Consider the following 21,215-nt stretch of genomic DNA (forward strand, 5'->3'; position numbering starts at 1 on the left):
CATACCCTCCCACACAACAATTCCACCTCCTCCAACATGTTACAATACATGATGGAAAGTATACTACTGATTTGGTAATTATTTCAGCTAACTAGCACTGCTATAAAGCTCCGGTCTTGCATTTGTTTTGTTTGCCTCTGTATCATGGAAGTATAACTGTGTTATGCTGCCCTCAGGTGTCCATCTTTTTAGATACACCATTGGTAGTCAAAGAAGTCTCCATTGTACATTTTCAAAGCAGTCTCTTAGACAGCCCTGGCCAACAACTCAAAAGAGGTCTTCTCATGTCTGGTAATGGGGTTTTTGTTAGGTGGTCTTTGGCTCCTGAGGGAGTTCTGTCAGTCCAGATGAGAAAAGTTCATTAAAACTCTGTATGTACATTTCACACACGGATTATGTGTTATCATGTTTTTAAAAATTAGTTAATAGTATGATGTCTTGCCTTTTTCAGCCATCAAAATTGTTATTTTACTGCTATCTTTAGTCCCATTATACAGGAGGAAAAAGCAGGATGATCTCTGAGTTCGAGGCCAGCCTAGTCTACTAGCAAGTTCCAGTACAGGCAGGGCTACACAGACAATCTGTCTTAAAAAAATTAAAAATAAAATCCAACATTAAGGGTAGTTGAAATCTTGGTGGGGATCTCTCCACCTCTCCTGTAATGTATTGTCACTTACTGTGGTAAAAGGACATTAAGCACTATATGAAAGTTTTCAGTTCTGAGGTCCTGTTCCAGGTTTCCATAAGTTCAAACGTGTTTTGTCCTAATACTAAAAGCATTTATTGTCTCACTTACATTCTTTCACATGTATTTACTAAAGAATTCTAGAAGCTACATAAGTTTTGACATATTGCAACAGATTACGTGTAAAAGCACATCTGAAAATCTAGCAATTCTCTAGTAGTCCAAATAGTATAGCAAAAGGACTCACATTAGGTACTGTTTCCACCCAATTTTCTCATGTCATAAAGTATAATTCATGATTATAAAAACTGGGCTGTTCATTTAATGGGCTTTAATGATCAAATAATGACTTTAAAGAATTATTAGATTCAATCTATAAAGCAGTGTGTATTAAAACACACCAACAAACAAACAAATAAAATACCTCTATTTGGATCTTCAAACATTTTAAGAGTATAAATACATTCTAAGAGCAAAGCTGGAAAAATGCCCTAAGACTAGAGTCTACCAATACATAATTAAAACACTATTTTTTTTAAATTCTGAGGAAATAAGATACATTGAGTTTTGTCAAAACACAGAGATTTGATTTTCCTCTTCACTTGTCTGTCATAAGAGGAAATGAGTTAAGTCATGGAGAGCACAGGTCCAGTGAGCTGTCAATCACTTTCTTATTACCCCTCCTCTATTCAAGGAAAGGAAGGAAGGAAGGAAGGAAGGAAGGAAGGAAGGAAGGAAGGAAGGAAGGAAGGAAGGAAGAAGGGAGGGAGGGAGGGAGGGAGGGAGGGAAGGAAGGAAGGAAGGAAGGAAGGAAGGAAGGAAGGAAGGAAGGAAGGAAGGAAGGACAAAATTGACTTGAAAGTGAGTTTCATCTGCCTTTCTTATTACAAAAGTGTGAAAACTCACAAAGAAAAGTAATGAATCATGAAATATATAAATGAGATCCTCTAAAGCTACTAAATGATCCCAGACTCCAAAGTTTATCTGTGACACGTTTTATTCATGGGAGCCTGTTCTCAAACAGGACGGAATACTAAAGTGAAAAAGCAGATAGGAAAATGAAAAAGGTTTCATTTTCAGAGGTCACAGAGTGAATGAAATTGACTACTGCATAATTAAACTTCCACATACTTAAGTAAGGATTCATTCCAATTAAATGTACACAGTTGCCAACATGATAATGAGTGGCACTGCATTCTAAAGGTCATTTTAAAATTAAAAAGTATCAAACCATGACATTTTTCTGTAAAAACCTTCCACACCCGAAGGCAAGAATCTTAGTCTAGTCCATATAAACTCTATCTGGTAATAAGCAGATATTTTAAAAACATAATAATGGTAAAAACATCTCAGCTAAACATACTTATCACTTCTAGATCCAAGCCTACTGTGCTTCTGTGGACTTTCAGTATTGGTGAGAAGTCCTACATTATGAGAGTCTGTTAGAAGCCATTATGGCTGGGAGCTCTAATCAAGAGAAAAGACATAACAATATAAGACATCAGTTCTCATCCACAGGGGTCTCACCAAATATTTATATTACAACTCATAACAGTAGCAAAATTACGATCATGAAGTACCAATGAGGTAATTCTATGCTTGGAGGTCACTACAACATGAGGTCCCATCAACAACATCAGGACGGTTGAGAACCAATGCCATAGGGAAAAGAGATCATATGGAAATGACTAACTTAGGAGGAATTACAGTCACAGCTAAAATCCTTTCTTGGATTTATAACTCTGGATAGGCCCCATAGCAAGAGGACACCAAGGATACAGGGCAGCACAGACAGGAAGACACAGGGAAGCTAGGAGGAAGGAAAGCAGGCGAAAGTTATGATAATAACTACGGATTCAGAAGTTTTCAAGGACATTGATTAACATGGCTCCTCAGCTTCTTGAAGGGTTAAAACCACTGCATGTAGAACTGCTGGGGAGAGGGGATTTCACTCTTTATGAGACTTTCCCATGCTCTGGTCAGGGAAACACGCTCATGCACATCCATGTGGGAAGTATTAATTGGACTTGGTGGGTATCAACAACAACAGAAAAGGAAGACATGAGATTGGGAGGCAGACATGTTTGCGGATACAGGTTAAGTTGAAAGTAGAAAACTGGGTTTGGATACAATAGTATTTCATTGTAAACATATATAGAGTTTTCAAGAATGAAAAAAAAACATTAAAAAAGACATTAAAAAGTGTTATCTTAATTAAAAATTTGACAGCTGTCTTCCAGTACGGCAAATAAGCCAAATATTAATCTACCATTTAAATTCCTACAAAGTCAATCCAAGAATTCATTTTACTGGCTGCAAAAGAAACTCACTCCTATGAAGGAACTCTTCCTAAGATTAATTTGTTACAGAATGTACATTTAATTCTTTCCCCTACCAATTGGTATATTTATCCGGTTCTGCTTTGTGTTTTAATTTATATCTTCACACCAAAAACAAGTAAGTTATGCCTCATGTTATAAACTCTGACCACAAGGGAGACATTCAGTATCCCAACTACAAGGGTTCTATCTGGGAACCTAGTTGTGCTTTTGTGGATTTAGTCAATGGTGTTCCTATTAGCTAACTCTTAATTATAAGTAAGTTTTGTGCTTAGTTTCCTGTTCCCCATCATGATCACCATCACCATCATGATGGGACTATCAGTCCTATCTTCTCTCCTGCCCCTGCCACCTGTCTTCAGACCAGGCAATAACCTTGCTGCATGGTGGGAGAAGGCGGGTGGCAGGCTGAATCATTATTGTGCTTCAAATATAAGAAAACTAGTTAATTTTAGCCAACAGAACTCATTCAAACTTAGTCCAAACAGAAACGATCAGCTTTTTTCTCATGTCAAATCCTTATAGCTTTTCATTAAGTCTGAACAAAATATCAATCCTACTTCCATAGTCCAAGCAATTTTAGCATGCTTAGTACTTAGTACTGAAATTTAGAAGTTGATCTACATATATAGACATTTAATTTCCATATGAATTTTGTAGATAAACATTAAAACAGAAACATTAAAAAAGAAAAGGGATTGCGGAAAAAGTCAGCCAGGTTATAATAAGTACAAAGTATTTACGTAATCTACAAGAGTCTCAAAGGCAAGTATAAACAAGATGCTGGTTCCAAGATAATGATAAACAATTCATTTATATTTTAAAGCAGGCAGTAAAGAGCAACAATGTGTCTGTCTGGAATGAAAACATAAATACTTGATATTTTGCCCTAACCTATCTAATGGGGCTTAACCATAACTCAACATGAAATTTTAAAACCTTGATATTTTCTCCAGGAGCTTCTCAGTTACCTGCAAAACATGCCTTCAGTTAAATCTGATTAATGGCTACCAGCCTAGCGACCAAGGAGCTTTGACTGAACACATCTCTCTCATTGTTAATGCTTGCCCAGATGGCACAAAACTGGAAATATTATAGGAACACTAATGGCATTTGGTGAATAAGAAGACACATTAAAGATAGAAAAGCAATGTAGCATGTAATATAGAACTACTTACTAGAGGTTATTATATTAGTATTCATCCCATTGCCTTATTAGTGAAAAGAGCAGGATAAACACAGGTCTGTACCAACGCATTTGTAGAGCATCATTACTTTCAAAAAGAGTCACAAAACAAAGAAAAAAAAAGGCTCAAATCAATTAATTTCCCAGGTTAGCCCTTCCCTGTAGAAAGCATGAGGACAAGCTGGATTTAGCACTTCTTAGAACGTCATGCTGCTGTGTTGCTGTTATGGCATGATGGTTCAGAAGAGAAGGGAAATGGCATGTTAGTTTGCAGCAAAGGGTTATTCCAGCACTGGATCAGGTAGTAGATGGTGATGGCCTATGCAGTACAGCAGGAAGGCAAAGGGAAGAAGCAAACACTAGAAAGATCTCACCCATCTTCCGAATGATTCAGCCTGAGAATGGTCATGCTAACCAGTCACACACAGACTATAATAGATCAGGCAATGATGATGCAAGAGAATCTACATCCAGAATTATGGACAAACACTTACCACCTAGAAGGATAGTTTATTTTTAAAATGAATCCAGAGGGAAAGATAAGAAAAACACATTTTCATATGGTTAGTTCTTATGATCACAACTATACATTCTACAGATATATAATAGTATGCATTGTATAACAAGAAAACTTATTACACAAAACCTGAACACTAGACAATCCTAAGTATATAGTACATATTTTTACACACTCAATAATGGCTGAGAACTAATTTCCACCAAAAATGCAATCCAGATAAATGATTCAGAGAGATTTACTGTAATTGCAATTTCCCCCTTTATATTGGCAACATGTTACTCTATACAACCGCTAACTGTGGAATCTCAGCACAACTAGGACAATATTAAAACATTCTTGCATGCCAGGTGTCAAAGGAAACTTTGTTTGTCTGCTTGCCTCTTTGTTGCTTAGCAGTGTACCTCAATGTATCCTTGGCTGGCCTCAATGCTCTTAATACTCCTACCTTAATTTCCCAACTGGGATTCCAAGAGTGTGCCACTGTGCCCAATGCATGATACTTTATTGAATCTCCTTCACCCCTCAAGAGGTCTGAAGCTGCGATTATGACAGATAGTCCAGCCCTTGTGATTCTACAGCTGTGGTCATAGACACAAAGACGGTCATAGTGTGTCTGCATTCAACTACAGCAGGTTATCCAAATAAAAATCCGACTTCACATCTATACTAGCTGCTTTATTTCAAAATATTATGAGCAGGAAGCTGTATGTTTTCTTCAAAGTATTATTAAAGCATTATTAGCTTTTTAAAAGGCAAACCAGATGAACTCAGTGACAGGTTCTCTGATCACCTTCCACTGGGAGGTGCAGCCTTGCCAGACCACAAAGGAAGACAATGCAACCAGTCCTGATGAGACTGGGTCAAATTGAAGGGGAAGAAGACCTCTCCTATCAGTGGACTGGGGGGAAAAGAGGGAGGGAGGGTGGGATTGGAAGGAGACAAGGGAGGGGGCCACAGCTGGGATATAAATTGTAATAAAGGAAAATAATAAAAAAGAAATAAAATAAAAAGGCAAGCCAGGATATAACAGAAATAAGTCTCCCAAATCTAACAACTTTTACAGATATTATACGAAGACCTCAATTTCTTTCAACAAGGATGAAATATTAGTACATTTTTCCATTATCAGACATTTCTTGAAGATGATACATACACAACCATTTCATGATGCTGGGACTTCAAAAAACATCCAGTGTGAAGAGGCTTCTTTATGATGGGACACATGGCACATCTACACTCAAAATGACCCTTTCGGTCCAAAATTGATAACCATGTTGTAAATATACTTCTTGTCTGGCCATAGGAAGGGAGTGGACAACCCACAGCCTTGTCTTCCACTTAACAAGATGGAGAAATACTGTATTCAAATGCTTTAAAGCTCTCCTTAGGGAACTGCAACAGTTTCATTTCCATGGGAAGTATTCCCACCCTGTTATCCATGAAAGGCCCCACGAAAGTCCTCTACTCCTACTGGGCATGATTTCTGGACATCTGCTACATGTCTCCAACCCACCAAGTGACTACAAACAACCTTTTAAAAACTGCAAACTCGAACTTCTGAGTACTTTTAGATACGTTAAGATGGTGTTCAGTATGATCTATTACCCAGTTTCCCCTTCTCTTGGCTGCTGGCAGAACCCTTTCTCCACCCTACTCCTCAGGTAACAGCTAGCTCAACTTAAAGGTCCCACGGAGCTCCACACTAAGTTCTTTAGAGATGGGAGCTGCAGTATCAAGAGAACTGTGTGATCTTTTGGGAAACTGGGACAGAAAGCTGCTATATAGCAGTTGTTTTTACACAGCTTAAAATCACAAATACAATACATTAAGTCAAGGGTGGATGTTTTCAATTACATAGGCACTTGACTTTTTCCTTCAAAATACATGAACTTTGTTCTAATGTAGATTACTTTATATTTACTTAAAATATTCTAACTTTCTCAAATGTGAAGTTGATAACTAAAGTTGTAAAAATGACATTTCTATTATAGGTAATAGTTTATAATTATAAATTTATAAAGTATATCCTTATTTTAAACATGTGACAAGATAGTTTGTTTTGTGATGGGTTTTATTTTGTTATTTTAGCTAGTAAACAAAACAGGTGAATTGAAGAATTCAGAAAAGACTGAGATGTTATTCCTATTGACATTTAAATGGCAATTTGAGTTCTAACTTATATTATCTTTCCAACACATACATCCACCACTAGCTAAAAGACAAAAGAAAACCCCAACAAAACCTCTGTCTGCCATCTGGTGGAGAAAGGTGATACAGAACACACACATTAATACCATACCAGGCAAATACAAAACAGTTTGTTTTTACAATTACTCTCTGAGCTAGCAGGTGGAATGAAGAGGGACACTTCTGGTTTTGGAAAATTTATTGTACTTATCTACTTGTTATGGGAACGCTCTAGAGAGTAAGGCGAGGCGGAACCACAAAAGCAAGGACAAGCTTGTGATGCGGCAGCGTCTGAGAGAGCATCACAAAGCTGCACTTACATGGCCATGCAGATCTGTGTTGAGCAGCATCATAGCACAGGTGAGGCAATGAACTCCATCTGCAGAAACAGGAGCTACTGTCAATACAGCATTAGGAGGGCCTCAGAAAACACAATGGTTTCACAGACACAACTTTGCTCAGAAGGCAAAAAATGGATGAGATAAATTGTAAGGACTTCCAATGTACAAAGCTGAACTCTACTGATAATGTAAATTGTTACCACCTCTCTGAAGGGCATGTTGGCATGACATGTGCAAAGTCTTGAAGCAGTGTTCTACAACACAGCAACTCTTGTGGGGCTTTTTACAAAGAAAACAATTATCGATCTACATAAACACAAGACTACTGCGACACACACTGCTTGCAATGGGAGACAAACATGACCGTCCAGAACAAAAGTCTCTAATGTTGAAGACATTAGGAATGTCTTCAGAAATATAGGCTAAAGTGGAAGGCTATCGGAAAATCAGTTAAATGAGAAAGATATTATGTGCAGTATGATTCCATTAAATGTAATTATTTCCAGAAGAATACATCAAAATATAAAAATATCTCTGGACCATGAAACGTATTTCTTTTGATCTATATTTTCTCAATTTTCTGTAGCATATGGTATCAAGGTGAAAATAAATCACTTAATACTTAAAATATACAGATAATAAGAGACATATTTTATAACATTCTTTAAAGGCCACATTTAGATTGTATTTTCCCCTTAGGATGTTATGGATAAGGCCAAAACTAAAACATTGAAATAACTGGTGAGGATCAAAAATTAAATATTCAGGAAAAATGTGGTCAAAGCCTGAAATAACACTTCATACTTAAATAGGACTGTCACTTTCATCTTACTTTATACAGTAAAATAAAAAGTATGGAGAGATAAATACGTTATCTAGAAATATCAACATTAGCTTTTCTCTTTTCCAATTCGTAACCCAAGTATACCAGATGATGATCGCTGTAGATGAAGTGAAAACCTTACTAACTTATGCCAAATGCACGGAAAGGACAGCTTGTTTTCAAAAGCAACTCCTTCGGCTTAGTAGGTTGTTTCCCTTATGTCATCTACATTCCTAAGAGCATATTTATTCCAGTTTCATTTGCTTATCATATATTCAAAACTAATTCCTGGAATGAATGTTAAAGTCAGCAGCCAAACGTTCTCATTAAGAGCACTTATAGAAGCCAAGAGCGGTGGTGCCCGCCTGTGATCCCAGCACTCTGGGAGGCAGAGGCAGGCAGATCTCTGTGAGGCCAGCCTGGTCTACAAAGTGAGTCCAGGACAGCCAAGTGAGTCCACACAGAGAAACCCCGTGCTGAAAAAAAAAAAAAAAAGAAAAAAGAAAAGAAAAACAATAAAAAACAAACAAAAAGCCAAGAACAGGAATAGACACTCCCACATGTATTCAAGCATGCTAACATCTTAGAATTGCTGGTGAAATGAAAACAACCCATTTCAACCTTTTGGTTTCTCTAGATGGTGCGGACCGAGTGATATAAATGGTAAATAAATGGCCCAAATAGTACCAATGTATACATAAGAATGGGATATTGATGATCAAATGCTTAACTGACGAGCAAGAGCATGAGGGAGTGGAATGAGCAAGGGCCTTGGTCATACAGTTTCTATTCAGAGATAATTACTATTCCTTCTCTATCTTAGTAATTTATTTGAGAATTAATAAATTTATGAGACATTTCCTATTGAAAAGTGAATATGCTACATTTAAAATTGAAATTAGGCATTGGTACAGTATGTTAAATGGAAAAAGACTCTCCTTTGGGCAGACTAACAGTTAAATAGTTAAATTTACTTTACTCTGTAAAAACAGTAAGTGAAAATTTTTGATTAATCTGGCTATAAAGATTTTGATTAATCTGTCCAGGTTGTATAGGCCTGTAATCCCAGTACTCAGGGAGGCAGAGGAAGGTGGATCTGTGTGGGTTTAAGAACAGCCTGGTCTACAGAGCAAGTCTAAGACATCCACGGCTATACAGAGAAACCACGTTTCAAAACAGCAACAACAGCAACAAAAGCTTTGGATTAATATCAAACAAAAGCACCAGAGATTCAATAAAGCTCCACTGAGATATATAAATATGCAAAAGAAATCACGGAACTAAACACACAGGGATTGCAGAAAGTACAGTGGCTAGGAGCGTAAGAAGAAAAACAGTAACGCAATACAAACTGCTTTGTACATAAAATCCCCAAATGGCGAAGCTGAGCACAGAAACACAACATCAAGCACACTGTCACACTATGAAATTTTAAAAATAAAAGTATTATGAAAACAAATGTCATGTTATCATTAAATATTCCTTAAAAAGATAATGACATGAAAAACTAAAATGAAAGGGAAAGTATAGGATATTAAACTAATGCTTCCAATTTGGATTTAAATAAACCAGAAGGCATAAATTAAATATAAATTCTTATTTTTACAATAAAATATAACTTATATAAAATATAATAAGGAAAATAAACAGTCATTTAAAAAAGTAAGAATGCCACTAGATTACCTTGTGAGGTGATAGTGTCTGGATTACAATAAAAATATCTATTGGAGAAATGTATTAATACTCTTTCACGCTCCTGGGTTTCTCCCACAAGAGAAAATGCTTTAAAAAAATACCTGAGAAAGAATAACAAAGGAGAGAAATGTTTAAGACATCTACTATATTTGTAATTTTAAAAATATTTGACAGTAACTTAGAGAAAAGTAAGGGATTAATTATACAAATATGTCCTACAATCATTTCTCCCTACTCACAAAAATATTTACTACATGGTTACTCAATAAACAAATTGATATTTAAATTCTATAGCATGTGGCAGGAGAGACGGCTTAGCAGGGAAAAGCTTGCCACACAAGCCTGAGTACCTGAGTGCAAATTCTACGTTAAGGTGAAATTTGGTAGGATGCACCTACTCTGCCAAAACTCCTACAGGGAGGTGACAGTTTGAAGACAGAAGAAATTGCCCAGAAGCCCACAGGCTAACTAACCTCAAAAATAAACTGGAAGGCAAGAACTATCAGTTATTCTCTGATTTCCATGTTTTCTAAATCACATGCATGTCTGCATTCACTCAAACACTTTACATACTACACATGCGTGCACACATACGCACACACCAAAAAATAATAAAATAAAATAAACTATATAAAATGTGTCAGGGTAAGAATATAAAGGCCAATAAACTAAGAAAACCTGAGGAATGCAGGTGATTTCCAACTGCGATTGTCAAATAGTCTTAAAGGATCAATCATATTAAAAAGAAAACAAAAATTCCTCTCTTCAATCGCTTCTGGTGTCTATCCTGTTGGCCATTCTGAATGAGATTTAAGAATCCTCCCTAGAGTCCTCCTTAATGTTTAGTTTCTTTAGGTTTATAGATGGCTGTCCTATATTATATAGTTAATATCCACTTATTAGTGAGTGTATACCATGCCTGTCTTTCTGTTTCTGGGATACCTCACTCAGGATGATTTCTTCTAGTTCTATCCATTTGCCTGTAAATTTCATGATTTTCTTGTTTTTAATAGCTGAGTAGCATTCCATTGTGTAAAAGACCACAATATCTGTGTCCATTCCTCAACTGAGGGACATCTGGGTTGTTTCCAGGTTCTGGCTATTACAAATAAAGCTGCTATGAACACGGTTGAGCAAATGTCCTTATTGAAAGGTGGGGCATCTTTTGGGCATATGGGGAGAAGTGGTATAGCTGGTTCTTGAGGTAGTGCTATTCCCAATATTCTGAGAAAGTGCCAGATTGATTTCCAAAATGATTGTACATGTTTGCACTCCCACCAGCAAAGGAGGAGGGTTTCCCTTTCTCCACATCCTCTCCAGCACGATGAGAGTCCACTACAGAGGGTACTCTGAAAGGATTCACCCAACAGGGGATCGAAGCAGATGCTGAAACTCAAAGCCAAACTTTGGGCAGAGCAGAGGGAGTCTAGATGAAGAGAGGGTGGGATTAGAGGGATATGGAGGGGACAGGAGCTCCACAGGGAGACCAACAAAACTAAAAGATTTGAGTCCAGGGTGTCTTGCAGAGACAGATGCACTAACCAAGGACCATGCATGGATAGGACCTAGATCCCTGGTCAGATGTGGCCGATTGGCAGCTCAGTCTCCATGTGGATCTCTGAGTGAGGGGAGCAGGGGCTGCCTCTATCATGAACTCAGTTGACTACTCTTTGATCACGTGCCCCTGATAATGCAGCCTTGCTAGGCCATGAAGGAAGAGGATCCAGGTATTCCTGATGAGACTTAACAAGCAATGGGCAGATGGCAATAGTGGAGAACTCCGCCTTTCTGTGGACTAGGGGAAGGGGATAAGGAGAAAAGAGAGGGAGGGTGGGGACTGGGGGAGTTGAGGGAGGGGGCTTCAATCAGGATATATAATGAATAAATTGTGAAGAAAAAAATTTTAAAGAACATTTAAAAAAGAAAAAAATTACAACTCAGTGTATAACCTACCAGCTATGTGTTAAAAGCCCACATAACCTTCCTGTCATCTCCACCTGACCACTACTAACACGCCAAGTGCACTGCTTAGGAGACAGCAGATTTGGGTTAATTTATTTTGCCTATTTTCTCATCATCCTTGTTACATGAGAAGGAAATTGGAAAATAAACCTTAGGTTGTTGATAATAATAAACCTTAATCTTTTGATAAAATAAAAATCATTTCAATTTTTAAGAATTCTTACTATTATAAGTATGTGTAATAACCCTGATATTTATGAAAAGTCTGCTTTCTTTATTATTAGATATGTGTACTTTATTATTCTAAAGCACACTGATCACTATTTCTTTATAACCTTTGAAATAAATATGTAACAGCACAAAGCAAAGCTATAACTCATCCTTTTACTCTTAGATGTTTTCATTACATAATAACAGCCTGCAAGCTACTCTAATAAACCACCCTCATTTCACCTCCTGGGCTTCTGTTGTCTGACTGCAAAATTAAGGGACTGTACTAGATGGCCAGAACTCTGAGGTTCACATATCTTATAAGTAGACCATAAGATTAAATGCTCACTAGTTTTTATGCTCAGTAGCTGAAGTGTGAAAGTGAGTATTGGTGTGCTATATTTGAAAAACTCAGCTGAAAGTACATAGTACAATCTATTTCAGAAATATATTCTGCAAATCATATTGATTGAGTTATTTTTATTCCATTTAAGGGTTAATACAGATGTAGCCCAGGGCAGTTCAGAGTCCAATTGGGTTACATAGTAATGGGAAGAGGGACTGCCTCTGACATAATCTGATTGGCCTGCTCTTTAATCACCTCCCCCTGGGGGGGAGCAGCCTTACCAGGCCATAGTAGAGGACAATCCAGCCACTTTTGATGTGAACTGATAGACTAAGATCAGAAAGGAGAGGAGAACCTCCCCTATCAGTGGACTTGAGGAGTGGCATGCATGCAGAGGGAGGAGGGAGGGTGGGACTGGGAGGGGAGGAGGGAGGGGCTTATGGGGGGATGCAGAATGAATAAAGTGTAATTGATGAAAAATTAAAAAAAATATATCATAATGAAAAAAAGAAAAGAAAATATCATTTGAGAAGATTTTGTATTAGTTATTTTAAGTGAATACTTAAGGGTAAAGACCTCTAATTTCATAGTAAATAAACTATTTTCATTTCAACTGACAAAACTCCAAACTTCTTATTCAACAGAATTGAAAGTGGGATCTCAAGGGGAGATGTATGTGCCCATGTTGACTGAAACAGTATTCACAACAGATAAAATGTGGATGTGAGTCAAGTAACTACTGATGGATGGTGGGTAAGAGAGTGGTGCTATGTCTATACAGTGGAGTGCTACTCAGCCTAAGAAGGGAAGACACTTCTGTGAGGAATTACAGTACATGTGAACTCTGAGGCCATTATACCTAACAAGTCACTCCCCCAAATCCCTCCAGATATTGTATGATGCCAGGTGTACAAGTATTCAGCATAGTCAAAAGAGTGGCTTTTAGAGAAAGAGAGACATCTATCAGTCTAGGAGTTTTAGCTACAAGATGGAGAGAGTAAAAGAAATCAGTGCCTGACAGTTCTCCATACACCCATTACATGTTTGTGTTTAGTTCACGCAAACATCTTTTTCTTATTCTCTGCTATTATTCTTCACGACATTTTTCTTACTCTCTGTTTAGGATACAGAGACTCATCTGAATTCACACAGCAAATGGAATTGGGTGAAAAAAAATCAGACCCTAACCAGAACACATTACTTCCCTGCTAAGAAGTCATGGTTTGGAGGTGATGAAGAACAGAAGCGCTCTTTCACCATACCTGAGAGACTGATCCAGCGTCATCCCTGTGAAATCAAAAAACTTCAGATACTCTTCTGCAACTAGTTTGCTAAATTCATTGCTAGAAGGAAACAGAGCAGAGTCGTTTATTGAAATGACAACTATTACACACACACACACACACACACACAAACACACACACACACACATACACACACACACACAGTTCAGACAGATACCAGCCTCAGGAACATACTTTTTGCCTAGATGCTTTGCAACGTCCGATCTCTTGAATCTGTCTAGATGATACAAGCGTTTGGCCAGTCGCTTAGCCGCTTCCACGTTGCTGTTAGTGCCATTGCGGAGACTCTCCGTGGCCTCCTTTTCCAAAATTTCAGTGCTCCCCATGTCACAATGAGCATCTAGTCGTGTTGTTTTCACCTCAGCATGGCTATGGCCAGCACTTAAAAGAAGAAAAGAAAACAGAAACAAAAACAAAATAGAAATTTTTTTTTTGTATGACAGAAGAGAAATATAACGGATGAAGTTACCGTGACAATGTAAAATCAACTATATAAAATTATTTTCAATGATATCGTTGTCTACTTAAATATTTTACAAAAATATATTCAGGTACTATATTTTCAAAGACTATAAAAATAATTGCCTAAGCCAATGGTTCGCAATCTCCCTAATACTGTGACCATTTAATACAGTTCCTCATATTATAGTAGCCTCAATACATAAAAATTATTTTCATTGCTACTTCATAACTATGATTTGATACTGTTATGAATTATAATGTAACTATCTGTGGTTTTGGATGGTCTTAGGTGGCCCCTGTGTAAAGGTCATTCAACACCCCCAAGAGGTTGCAACCCACAGGTTGAGAACCTCTGTCCTAAGGCCTAAACAAATGCTTTTTATTTTAGGACCTTAATATTTTTAAATGATGAGAACTTCAACATGTTTCTATACAATGTCAATTTTACCTTTTGCTATGTAGCACATTGGTAAGTAAAACAAAACGTAAAGTCTTAATACATTCAGAAATAATTCATTTTGTATAATATGACTAGTAATTTTTGGTAAAAACAAGTTTCTAAAATAATATAAAATTCAGTGTTTTACAAGTCTTTCTTTCTTTCTTTACAAATTCCTGTCTAGCTTTCAAAGGACAACAGGATGCTCAGAACCACCTGCTGCTTAAGTCTCTTAATTTATTATTTAGAATGAAATATTTTGAGAAAATCTGTCTTAACATAGATGCCTAAGGACAAGATGTATATTTTGAATAACTGTGGGTGTGCTTTATATATATGTAACATAAGAATAAGACAAGTCATAACTTCTTAAGGCAGTTGCAATATGTAACCTAAATTTGTCCAATATGCTTTTGCACTCACACATTAAATTAAATCCTATACATGTTTTTTTTTTTCTCTCCTCTACCTCTAAGTGGATCTTTTACCCATTTGTGATTTTCTACTACTCTGTTTTGTTCTTTTAAGAAGTATTTGTAAACGTATCTCATTATACAACATTATATAATATTAAGGTCACCACCTTCCTCAGAAGAGTTGTTCAGTACAGGGAAAGCACTAAACTTTTGGTGAGAGATGTTGTTTTCCAAAATTCTTTTAACAGAATTGAAAGTAGGGTCTCAAGGAGCGGTGTGTGCTGTGTTGACTGTGAAGTATTCACAACGGATGAAATGTTAACAGAATCTAAGTAACCGACGGAAGAGTGAGGAAAGGAGTGTCATATCTGACCAGCAGGACCCAAAAGCTGCTCTGCCGGGCTCCAGGAGTAGGGGGCAGAGGCAGAAGCTATTATGCCAGCTTGCCTTTTACATCCACCAGTGTGAAAATTTGATTCAGGACACCTGTCAATTTACTTGTTCTAATAGAGACCACAGGGGAAGTTCAGAGTATAAAATGGAAAAGGACCAAACCCACCCTAACTATTTTCACCTTCAAGTCAAACTACAACTGTAAACAATGAGCTAAACAGAAATGTACCTACACAAATCAAGACTCATAGTAACCTTTCTCAAACAACAAGTCACCTTCAATTTCCAACAGAAAATATCTACCAATGACAACAAACTGCTTCCTTACAATGACCTCTTCATGAAAATGAATACATTTCAATGTTTTCATCCTGAACCTACTTAGGAAGTTAAAACTGTCAATCATTTTCTGAAAAACTTTATATTTATATTTAATTAATTATAGTATACCTATATAAACAAACTCTAGAACTTTCATGTTATAGGAAATTAACAGTTTTTAGTACATCAGTAGTAGAATTAAAATATTTTTCTCAAGAACATGTAGGTTACAATCAAGTAAGTTACAGACACACATACACATACATACGCAAACATATATACATATTTATTATACACATACACACACACTTTCTCCCTGTAGTTGTTCTTCCCATGTTTTCTACATAGTAGTTAAAATGTAGTAAAACACAAATGCCAAGGAACGAATTTTCTTTAATAGCATATCACAAATAACTATTAATTTCTCAGCATGTCCATGGCTTTTTATCAATCACTTCATGCAAGCAATTAATTCTAATTACTTGACATATTCTAACAGACTGATTTTGTTCAAATTCAATAACAAGTTTGAAAAAAAATACTAATAAAACTTCTGGGTGTTTTTCTCACAGTCCTCGTGTCCCGCATCTATCTCCTCTTTCTTCTCTTGTCTTGCCCAACCCAGCTGACTTCACTGTCTTTCCCTCATGAGGGCAAGAAAGCTGTAATTTTAAAGTCTATGTACATCAGAGTTTCCTTGGCCCTCTTTTAGAACAATAAATAAATTTCAGTTAAAGGAGAGAATAAGTAACAAAGTAAAAATAAATACCCTCTTTCTAGATGTCTTCAACCTGCCCTGTTTCACAGCTTATGAGATTACTTGAACCAAACAAACAAACAAACAAAAAAATGTTCCTTTTAAATCATAAATCATCACAGTATGATGACAATACAAACTCACCAGCAATAAAGAGGGCACAGTATAATACCCATGACAACTGCTAAGGCATGCCCGGGCCATACATTTTATTGAAGTTCCTTCTCCTTCCTATTCTTGACTCTAACTCTGGTTCTGCTCATCTGCCCAGCCTTCCAGGGATCTGACTCCCTGTGAGGTCATGTAACTATGACCTCACATTCTCAGTCCTGTTTATAGTTGGGGTATTTGTAATGCTTTTATAGCCCCAACAAAAACAGAAGCCAGAACACAGGGGCCACTGTGTATGAAGGGAATAAAACAAAGCAGCTTTGCCTTGTTCATACTTGATAAAGCATACTGCACGAGCCCTCAAGGGAGATAACACCCCATTCTTTATTCCTAACTGCACAGAACAGTGTCCCTCTAAGTCTGTTGGGTATTAGGTATTTTCAGCAGTTTGAGGTCTCCCTTTTCAATATTTCAGCTTTATTTCCCTGTTTGTCTTTGCAATCTCATAAAAGTAAGATCTCTACCAATTATGTCAGTGTCTCCTCCATTGTATTCTAGGAAATGCCTCAAAGGAGCCTTTATTTCCCACAGGCAAGTAACTAGCAACTCCCACCAATCCAAATCAGACCATGGAACCTGATCACTATGCCTTGCTACTACCTTTTTATTTTAACAGATTACTAGATTCTCCAAATAAAAGCAATGAAATGCCAAGCTGTCTAAATTTCAGGTTAGTGCTTCATGTACAAATATTGCAAGAATGATTTTTTTAAATCAATGTTTATCTGAAACTCAAGATTAACTGGGCATTTTATATTTTGTCTGACAACCAGATTTCCTAAAATATTTGTTCAAAACTTTAAAAGTTGCAATAATGGTGTTCCTCCATTGGTTTCACGATATCTCATGGGTGCGTTTTGACTTATTTCTGTGACTTACTTTGTATTTCCGCTATTTTTCTGCACGATCACAACTTTCATTTGTCTACAGTGAGCTGAGCCTTCTCTAATACCCTAGGTACAAGTAGAAAACTTTTCCCATGCATATTCATTTTTCATGCATGTTCATTCCTAGCCACTAGAAATATAATAATATGCCTACTTAACAAAACTCCTATTCAAGACATAATAAACAAAGGCCTGGGGCTGGAGAGATGGCTCAGAGGTTAAGAGCACTGGCTGCTCTTCCAGAGGTCCTGAGCTCAATTCCAGCAACCATATGGTGGCTCACAGCCATCTGTAATGGGATATAATGCCCTTTTCTGGCAATGTATCATATATGCACACAGAACGCAGACATAAATAAATAAAAATTTTAAAACAAACAAACATAAAAAGCCCAACACAAGCAGGCAACACACGTTCTCTTTCAAAGTTACCTTTTGCCTTTTCTGTAACTCTGAATCTACAAAGAACTCCTCTCAAGACTCATGTTTACTCTTTAGTTGTGTGGCTTTTTTTTTTTTTTTTTTTTTTTTCAAAATATTCCAAGTAACCGAATCATTCATCGCCTGTACATTAACAGGAACTTACATTTGCTGTATCAATAAGGACATGTGTACCGGAGGATAGCTAGCCGAGTAACTGATTAGCATGTAGTATGAAGACCTGGATCCTCAAATCCCTCTGTCCACGTCCAGCCCCTTCCACAAGCTTCCATGTATGTAAAAGAGGTTCCCTTCAGCCTGTTCTCTTGGATGAACAGCCTGTGGGCAGCACTTAGCTGAGGGCCTGGCCCACGGTGAGTACTTAAACAGTGTTAGATGACATCAGGTAAATAGTATTACGAGATAGCTAATGTTGGAGGTGCATGACAGTTCTGAGTGGTTTGTTTATATTTCTGACAACTGTATTCTATACTGCCTCAGCATGTCTGGGAAACAAATGCCATAAACAGCCATGGCCAGTATAATTTCCTTCCCAGAGGAGTTTGTGGTTCATGATTTCACATGAGCTTCACAATGCTCTTAAAACTCATGTTGGCTGACTTTCCTTCCTACTAAGAAAACTGCTTTTGAGCCTGTTGGTTTCAGGGTTCTCTGTCTGTCTATTCTGTGGACTTGACACTGTCAAAGGGGTCCTAGCACAGCTGAAGTCACTGCAAGCTACTGTTTGAGAGTTTGTCTCACTTGGCCTTGCTGGACAATATATGTCACCTCCTGTTGATGTCATTTCTTTCAGTTAGTCATAATGAATTAGAAAGTGTAAGTCACATGTCACTGTTGGTAAAACAAAACAAAACTTTAGAAGATAATGGAGAAAATTAATGAGGTGGATTGCTACAGATATTACATCCTTATATTGAGTCGTTTCAACCTGGCCTTGTGATGCGAATATGAAAGGGAACTGACAGCAGTAGCCAGTGAGAGAATCAGGAGTTATAGAAGGCTACCAAAAAGAAATATCCCAAGTACCCTAAAGATGCAGCAAGTGGGATGCTTGTTTCTTAGGAAGCTCTTACTTCTCCAGGGCTTTGCGGGTTCAGGGAGTTTACAGAGCTTGGCACGGGAGCTATGGGTATGAAGAGAGGGCAAAGGGAACGATGTGTAGAAATGAGTTGTATGTTTGGTGCCAGAGATAGTTTTATAAACATAAAACAACTAAAAATTAAACACACAAAAATAAATCATATATACTTGAAGGCAATATTTGCTATAGTAATAGAAGAGCCAAAAAGAGAACAGGACCCCAATTTGTGTCATAAGTAGATACAGTCATACTGAAAGTAGTCATAGGGAGCCTATTTGAAAGGGCAACATATGAGCGAGACCTGAAGGAAGTCAGCCAAACCAGTGCCAGAAATGAAAAGCATTCTCAGCACAGAAAACAACCAAATGAAAGCCTGAATGCTGGAGTATGTGTGAGAATAAGCTAGACCAGTGTAGCTGCATTCAAATGAATGAAGGGGAAGGTTCAGAAACCAATGAGGCTTGAGGAAGTACTCCACACAGTCAAACTTCTCAAACTTTTCCCAGTCAACAGAACCTTTTAATGCATACATTTTTTGTTATACTCTATGCCAAAACAAAACGAAAAAAATATCAGTTCTGTTTAATTTCAGAAAAATAGTGTACTAACATAAAGTGAACTTAATTTATAGCTATTTGAAAAGGACATTTAAAGCCAAGCACGGTGGCGCATGCCTGTAATCCCAGCACTCGGGTGGCAGAGAGGCAGGTGGATGGCTCTAAGTTCAAGGCCAGCATGGTCTATAAAGCAAGTTCAGGACAGCCAGGTCTATACAGAGAAACCCTGTCTCTACTAAAAAATAAAAGACAAAAAGTACATTTAAGTTGAAATATATTTAATGTTAATAATTTAAAAAAAAAACAATTACCCACTGATTAATTTTGTATACCTGACAACTACAGATGTCTAAAAACTTGGGTCAAAGAGAATCTTTTACTCATTTCCTCACACTGAGGTTTTATTACAGCAGCTGGAGAAAATACAGCTTCATAAAGTGATGCCCTCAAAAGAAACACAGCACAATCTACTGTAGAAACTGTAGTTGTTGCTATTCCATGACACTAACTCACACATGGCATTTGAGAGATACGTGAGACCGCGCAGATGATGGCTGGTGTGTGGAGCTGAAACACCTTGGTTACACTAAAGACATGCAACGGTGTACATACAATGTAATACCCTGCTATACATTCTCAGGATGTATCCCTTTAAGCAATACACAGCTACACTCTCAACTAACGAGTAACATAGTGTTGGGAGAGATCATTATAAAGTCTATATTAATGACTGTTTCCCAATCAGCACTGATAATCTGCAAAACCTTTCTGCATTCAAAGAAAAGTCCCACCTTATCTTCAGGGATCACTTCATGGTTAAAGTTATTATGAGCTACCAAGGATGGGCCAGTGTGGAAAAAAGCAGATACAGGTAGAGCTCTGGGACTCACTGGCTAGCCATCTTAGCCTAATAAATGCCCTCCAGGCCAAGGGAGTTCTGTCTCTCAAAACAGGACGTCCTCTATTCATATGCCTATGTGTACATGCACATCAGTGCACACATGCGTGAACATGGAAAAGACAGCAAAAAATTAAGTTTCCATTTTTATTTCAAAAGGGTGAGCCTTGAACTGTTTTTGAAGCAATAAAGTGTAAGGGAGCGAGAGGGACACCATCAATATTCCAGGGAAGACATCGCTGCAGTGGCCATAGTTTCACGTCCTGTTTTGAGGAGTAAGAGTAGAAAAGTTAAACTATCAGATCAGCACAACCTGAAAGTCAGATGTCAGTAGCCAAGACCAAAGATGAGGGAGAAAAGATCTTCTGACAGAGAGAAAAGGTGTTCTATCTTAAGTGAATTAGCCTTGAGATATCCAGAGAAGCATGTGTGTGCAGAATATGTAAAACATTCAAGAAAGATAAGGGACCAGGGAGTTCTCATTCTACCCACCTTAAGCAAGGTCCTGCATTTCCCTTTGCAAACTCGAAATGATTCTGAGATGATGTTAGGATCTTAGGTCACCACTGAGACCCATATGAAGCCACACTGATGTAGCTTGTTCTCACCTATCAGTGTCCTCCAGGATCTGGGCCTTTTCACTGGTTATTCTCTACCTACAATTCTTTTCATGGCTTGAAAAAGCATGGCTGACTTCTTCAAGTTTTGCTCAAAAGCTACCTTTTAATTGAGGCTTCCTTTGTCCACTTTCATATATATCAGCTACCTATAACCCTGAAATGGGATTCCTGATCC

General features: G+C 37.5%; 1 protein-coding gene across 10 annotated transcripts in view; it reads right to left on the reverse strand.

Annotated features, from left to right (window-relative positions):
- Positions 1 to 21,215, reverse strand: part of Psd3 (pleckstrin and Sec7 domain containing 3) — a 475,055-nt gene that overhangs the window by 240,853 nt on the left and 212,987 nt on the right. For 6 of the 10 annotated variants that reach the window (XM_060381871.1, XM_060381870.1, XM_060381874.1 and 3 more), the window contains 4 exons: positions 13,773 to 13,979; positions 13,557 to 13,637; positions 9,765 to 9,877; positions 7,236 to 7,296 (listed from right to left, as the gene is read on the reverse strand). In XM_060381871.1, coding sequence (XP_060237854.1) covers positions 7,236 to 7,296; positions 9,765 to 9,877; positions 13,557 to 13,637; positions 13,773 to 13,979 — 462 coding nt within the window. Of the gene's footprint in view, positions 1 to 7,235; positions 7,297 to 9,764; positions 9,878 to 13,556; positions 13,638 to 13,772; positions 13,980 to 16,530; positions 16,668 to 21,215 lie in introns of those variants that run through there. The other 4 variants (XM_060381869.1, XM_060381868.1, XM_060381873.1 and 1 more) reach the window with 2 other exon arrangements.

This window comes from Meriones unguiculatus, chromosome 4 (genome assembly GCF_030254825.1).
Source record: "Meriones unguiculatus strain TT.TT164.6M chromosome 4, Bangor_MerUng_6.1, whole genome shotgun sequence".
Lineage (NCBI taxonomy): Eukaryota > Metazoa > Chordata > Mammalia > Rodentia > Muridae > Meriones > Meriones unguiculatus.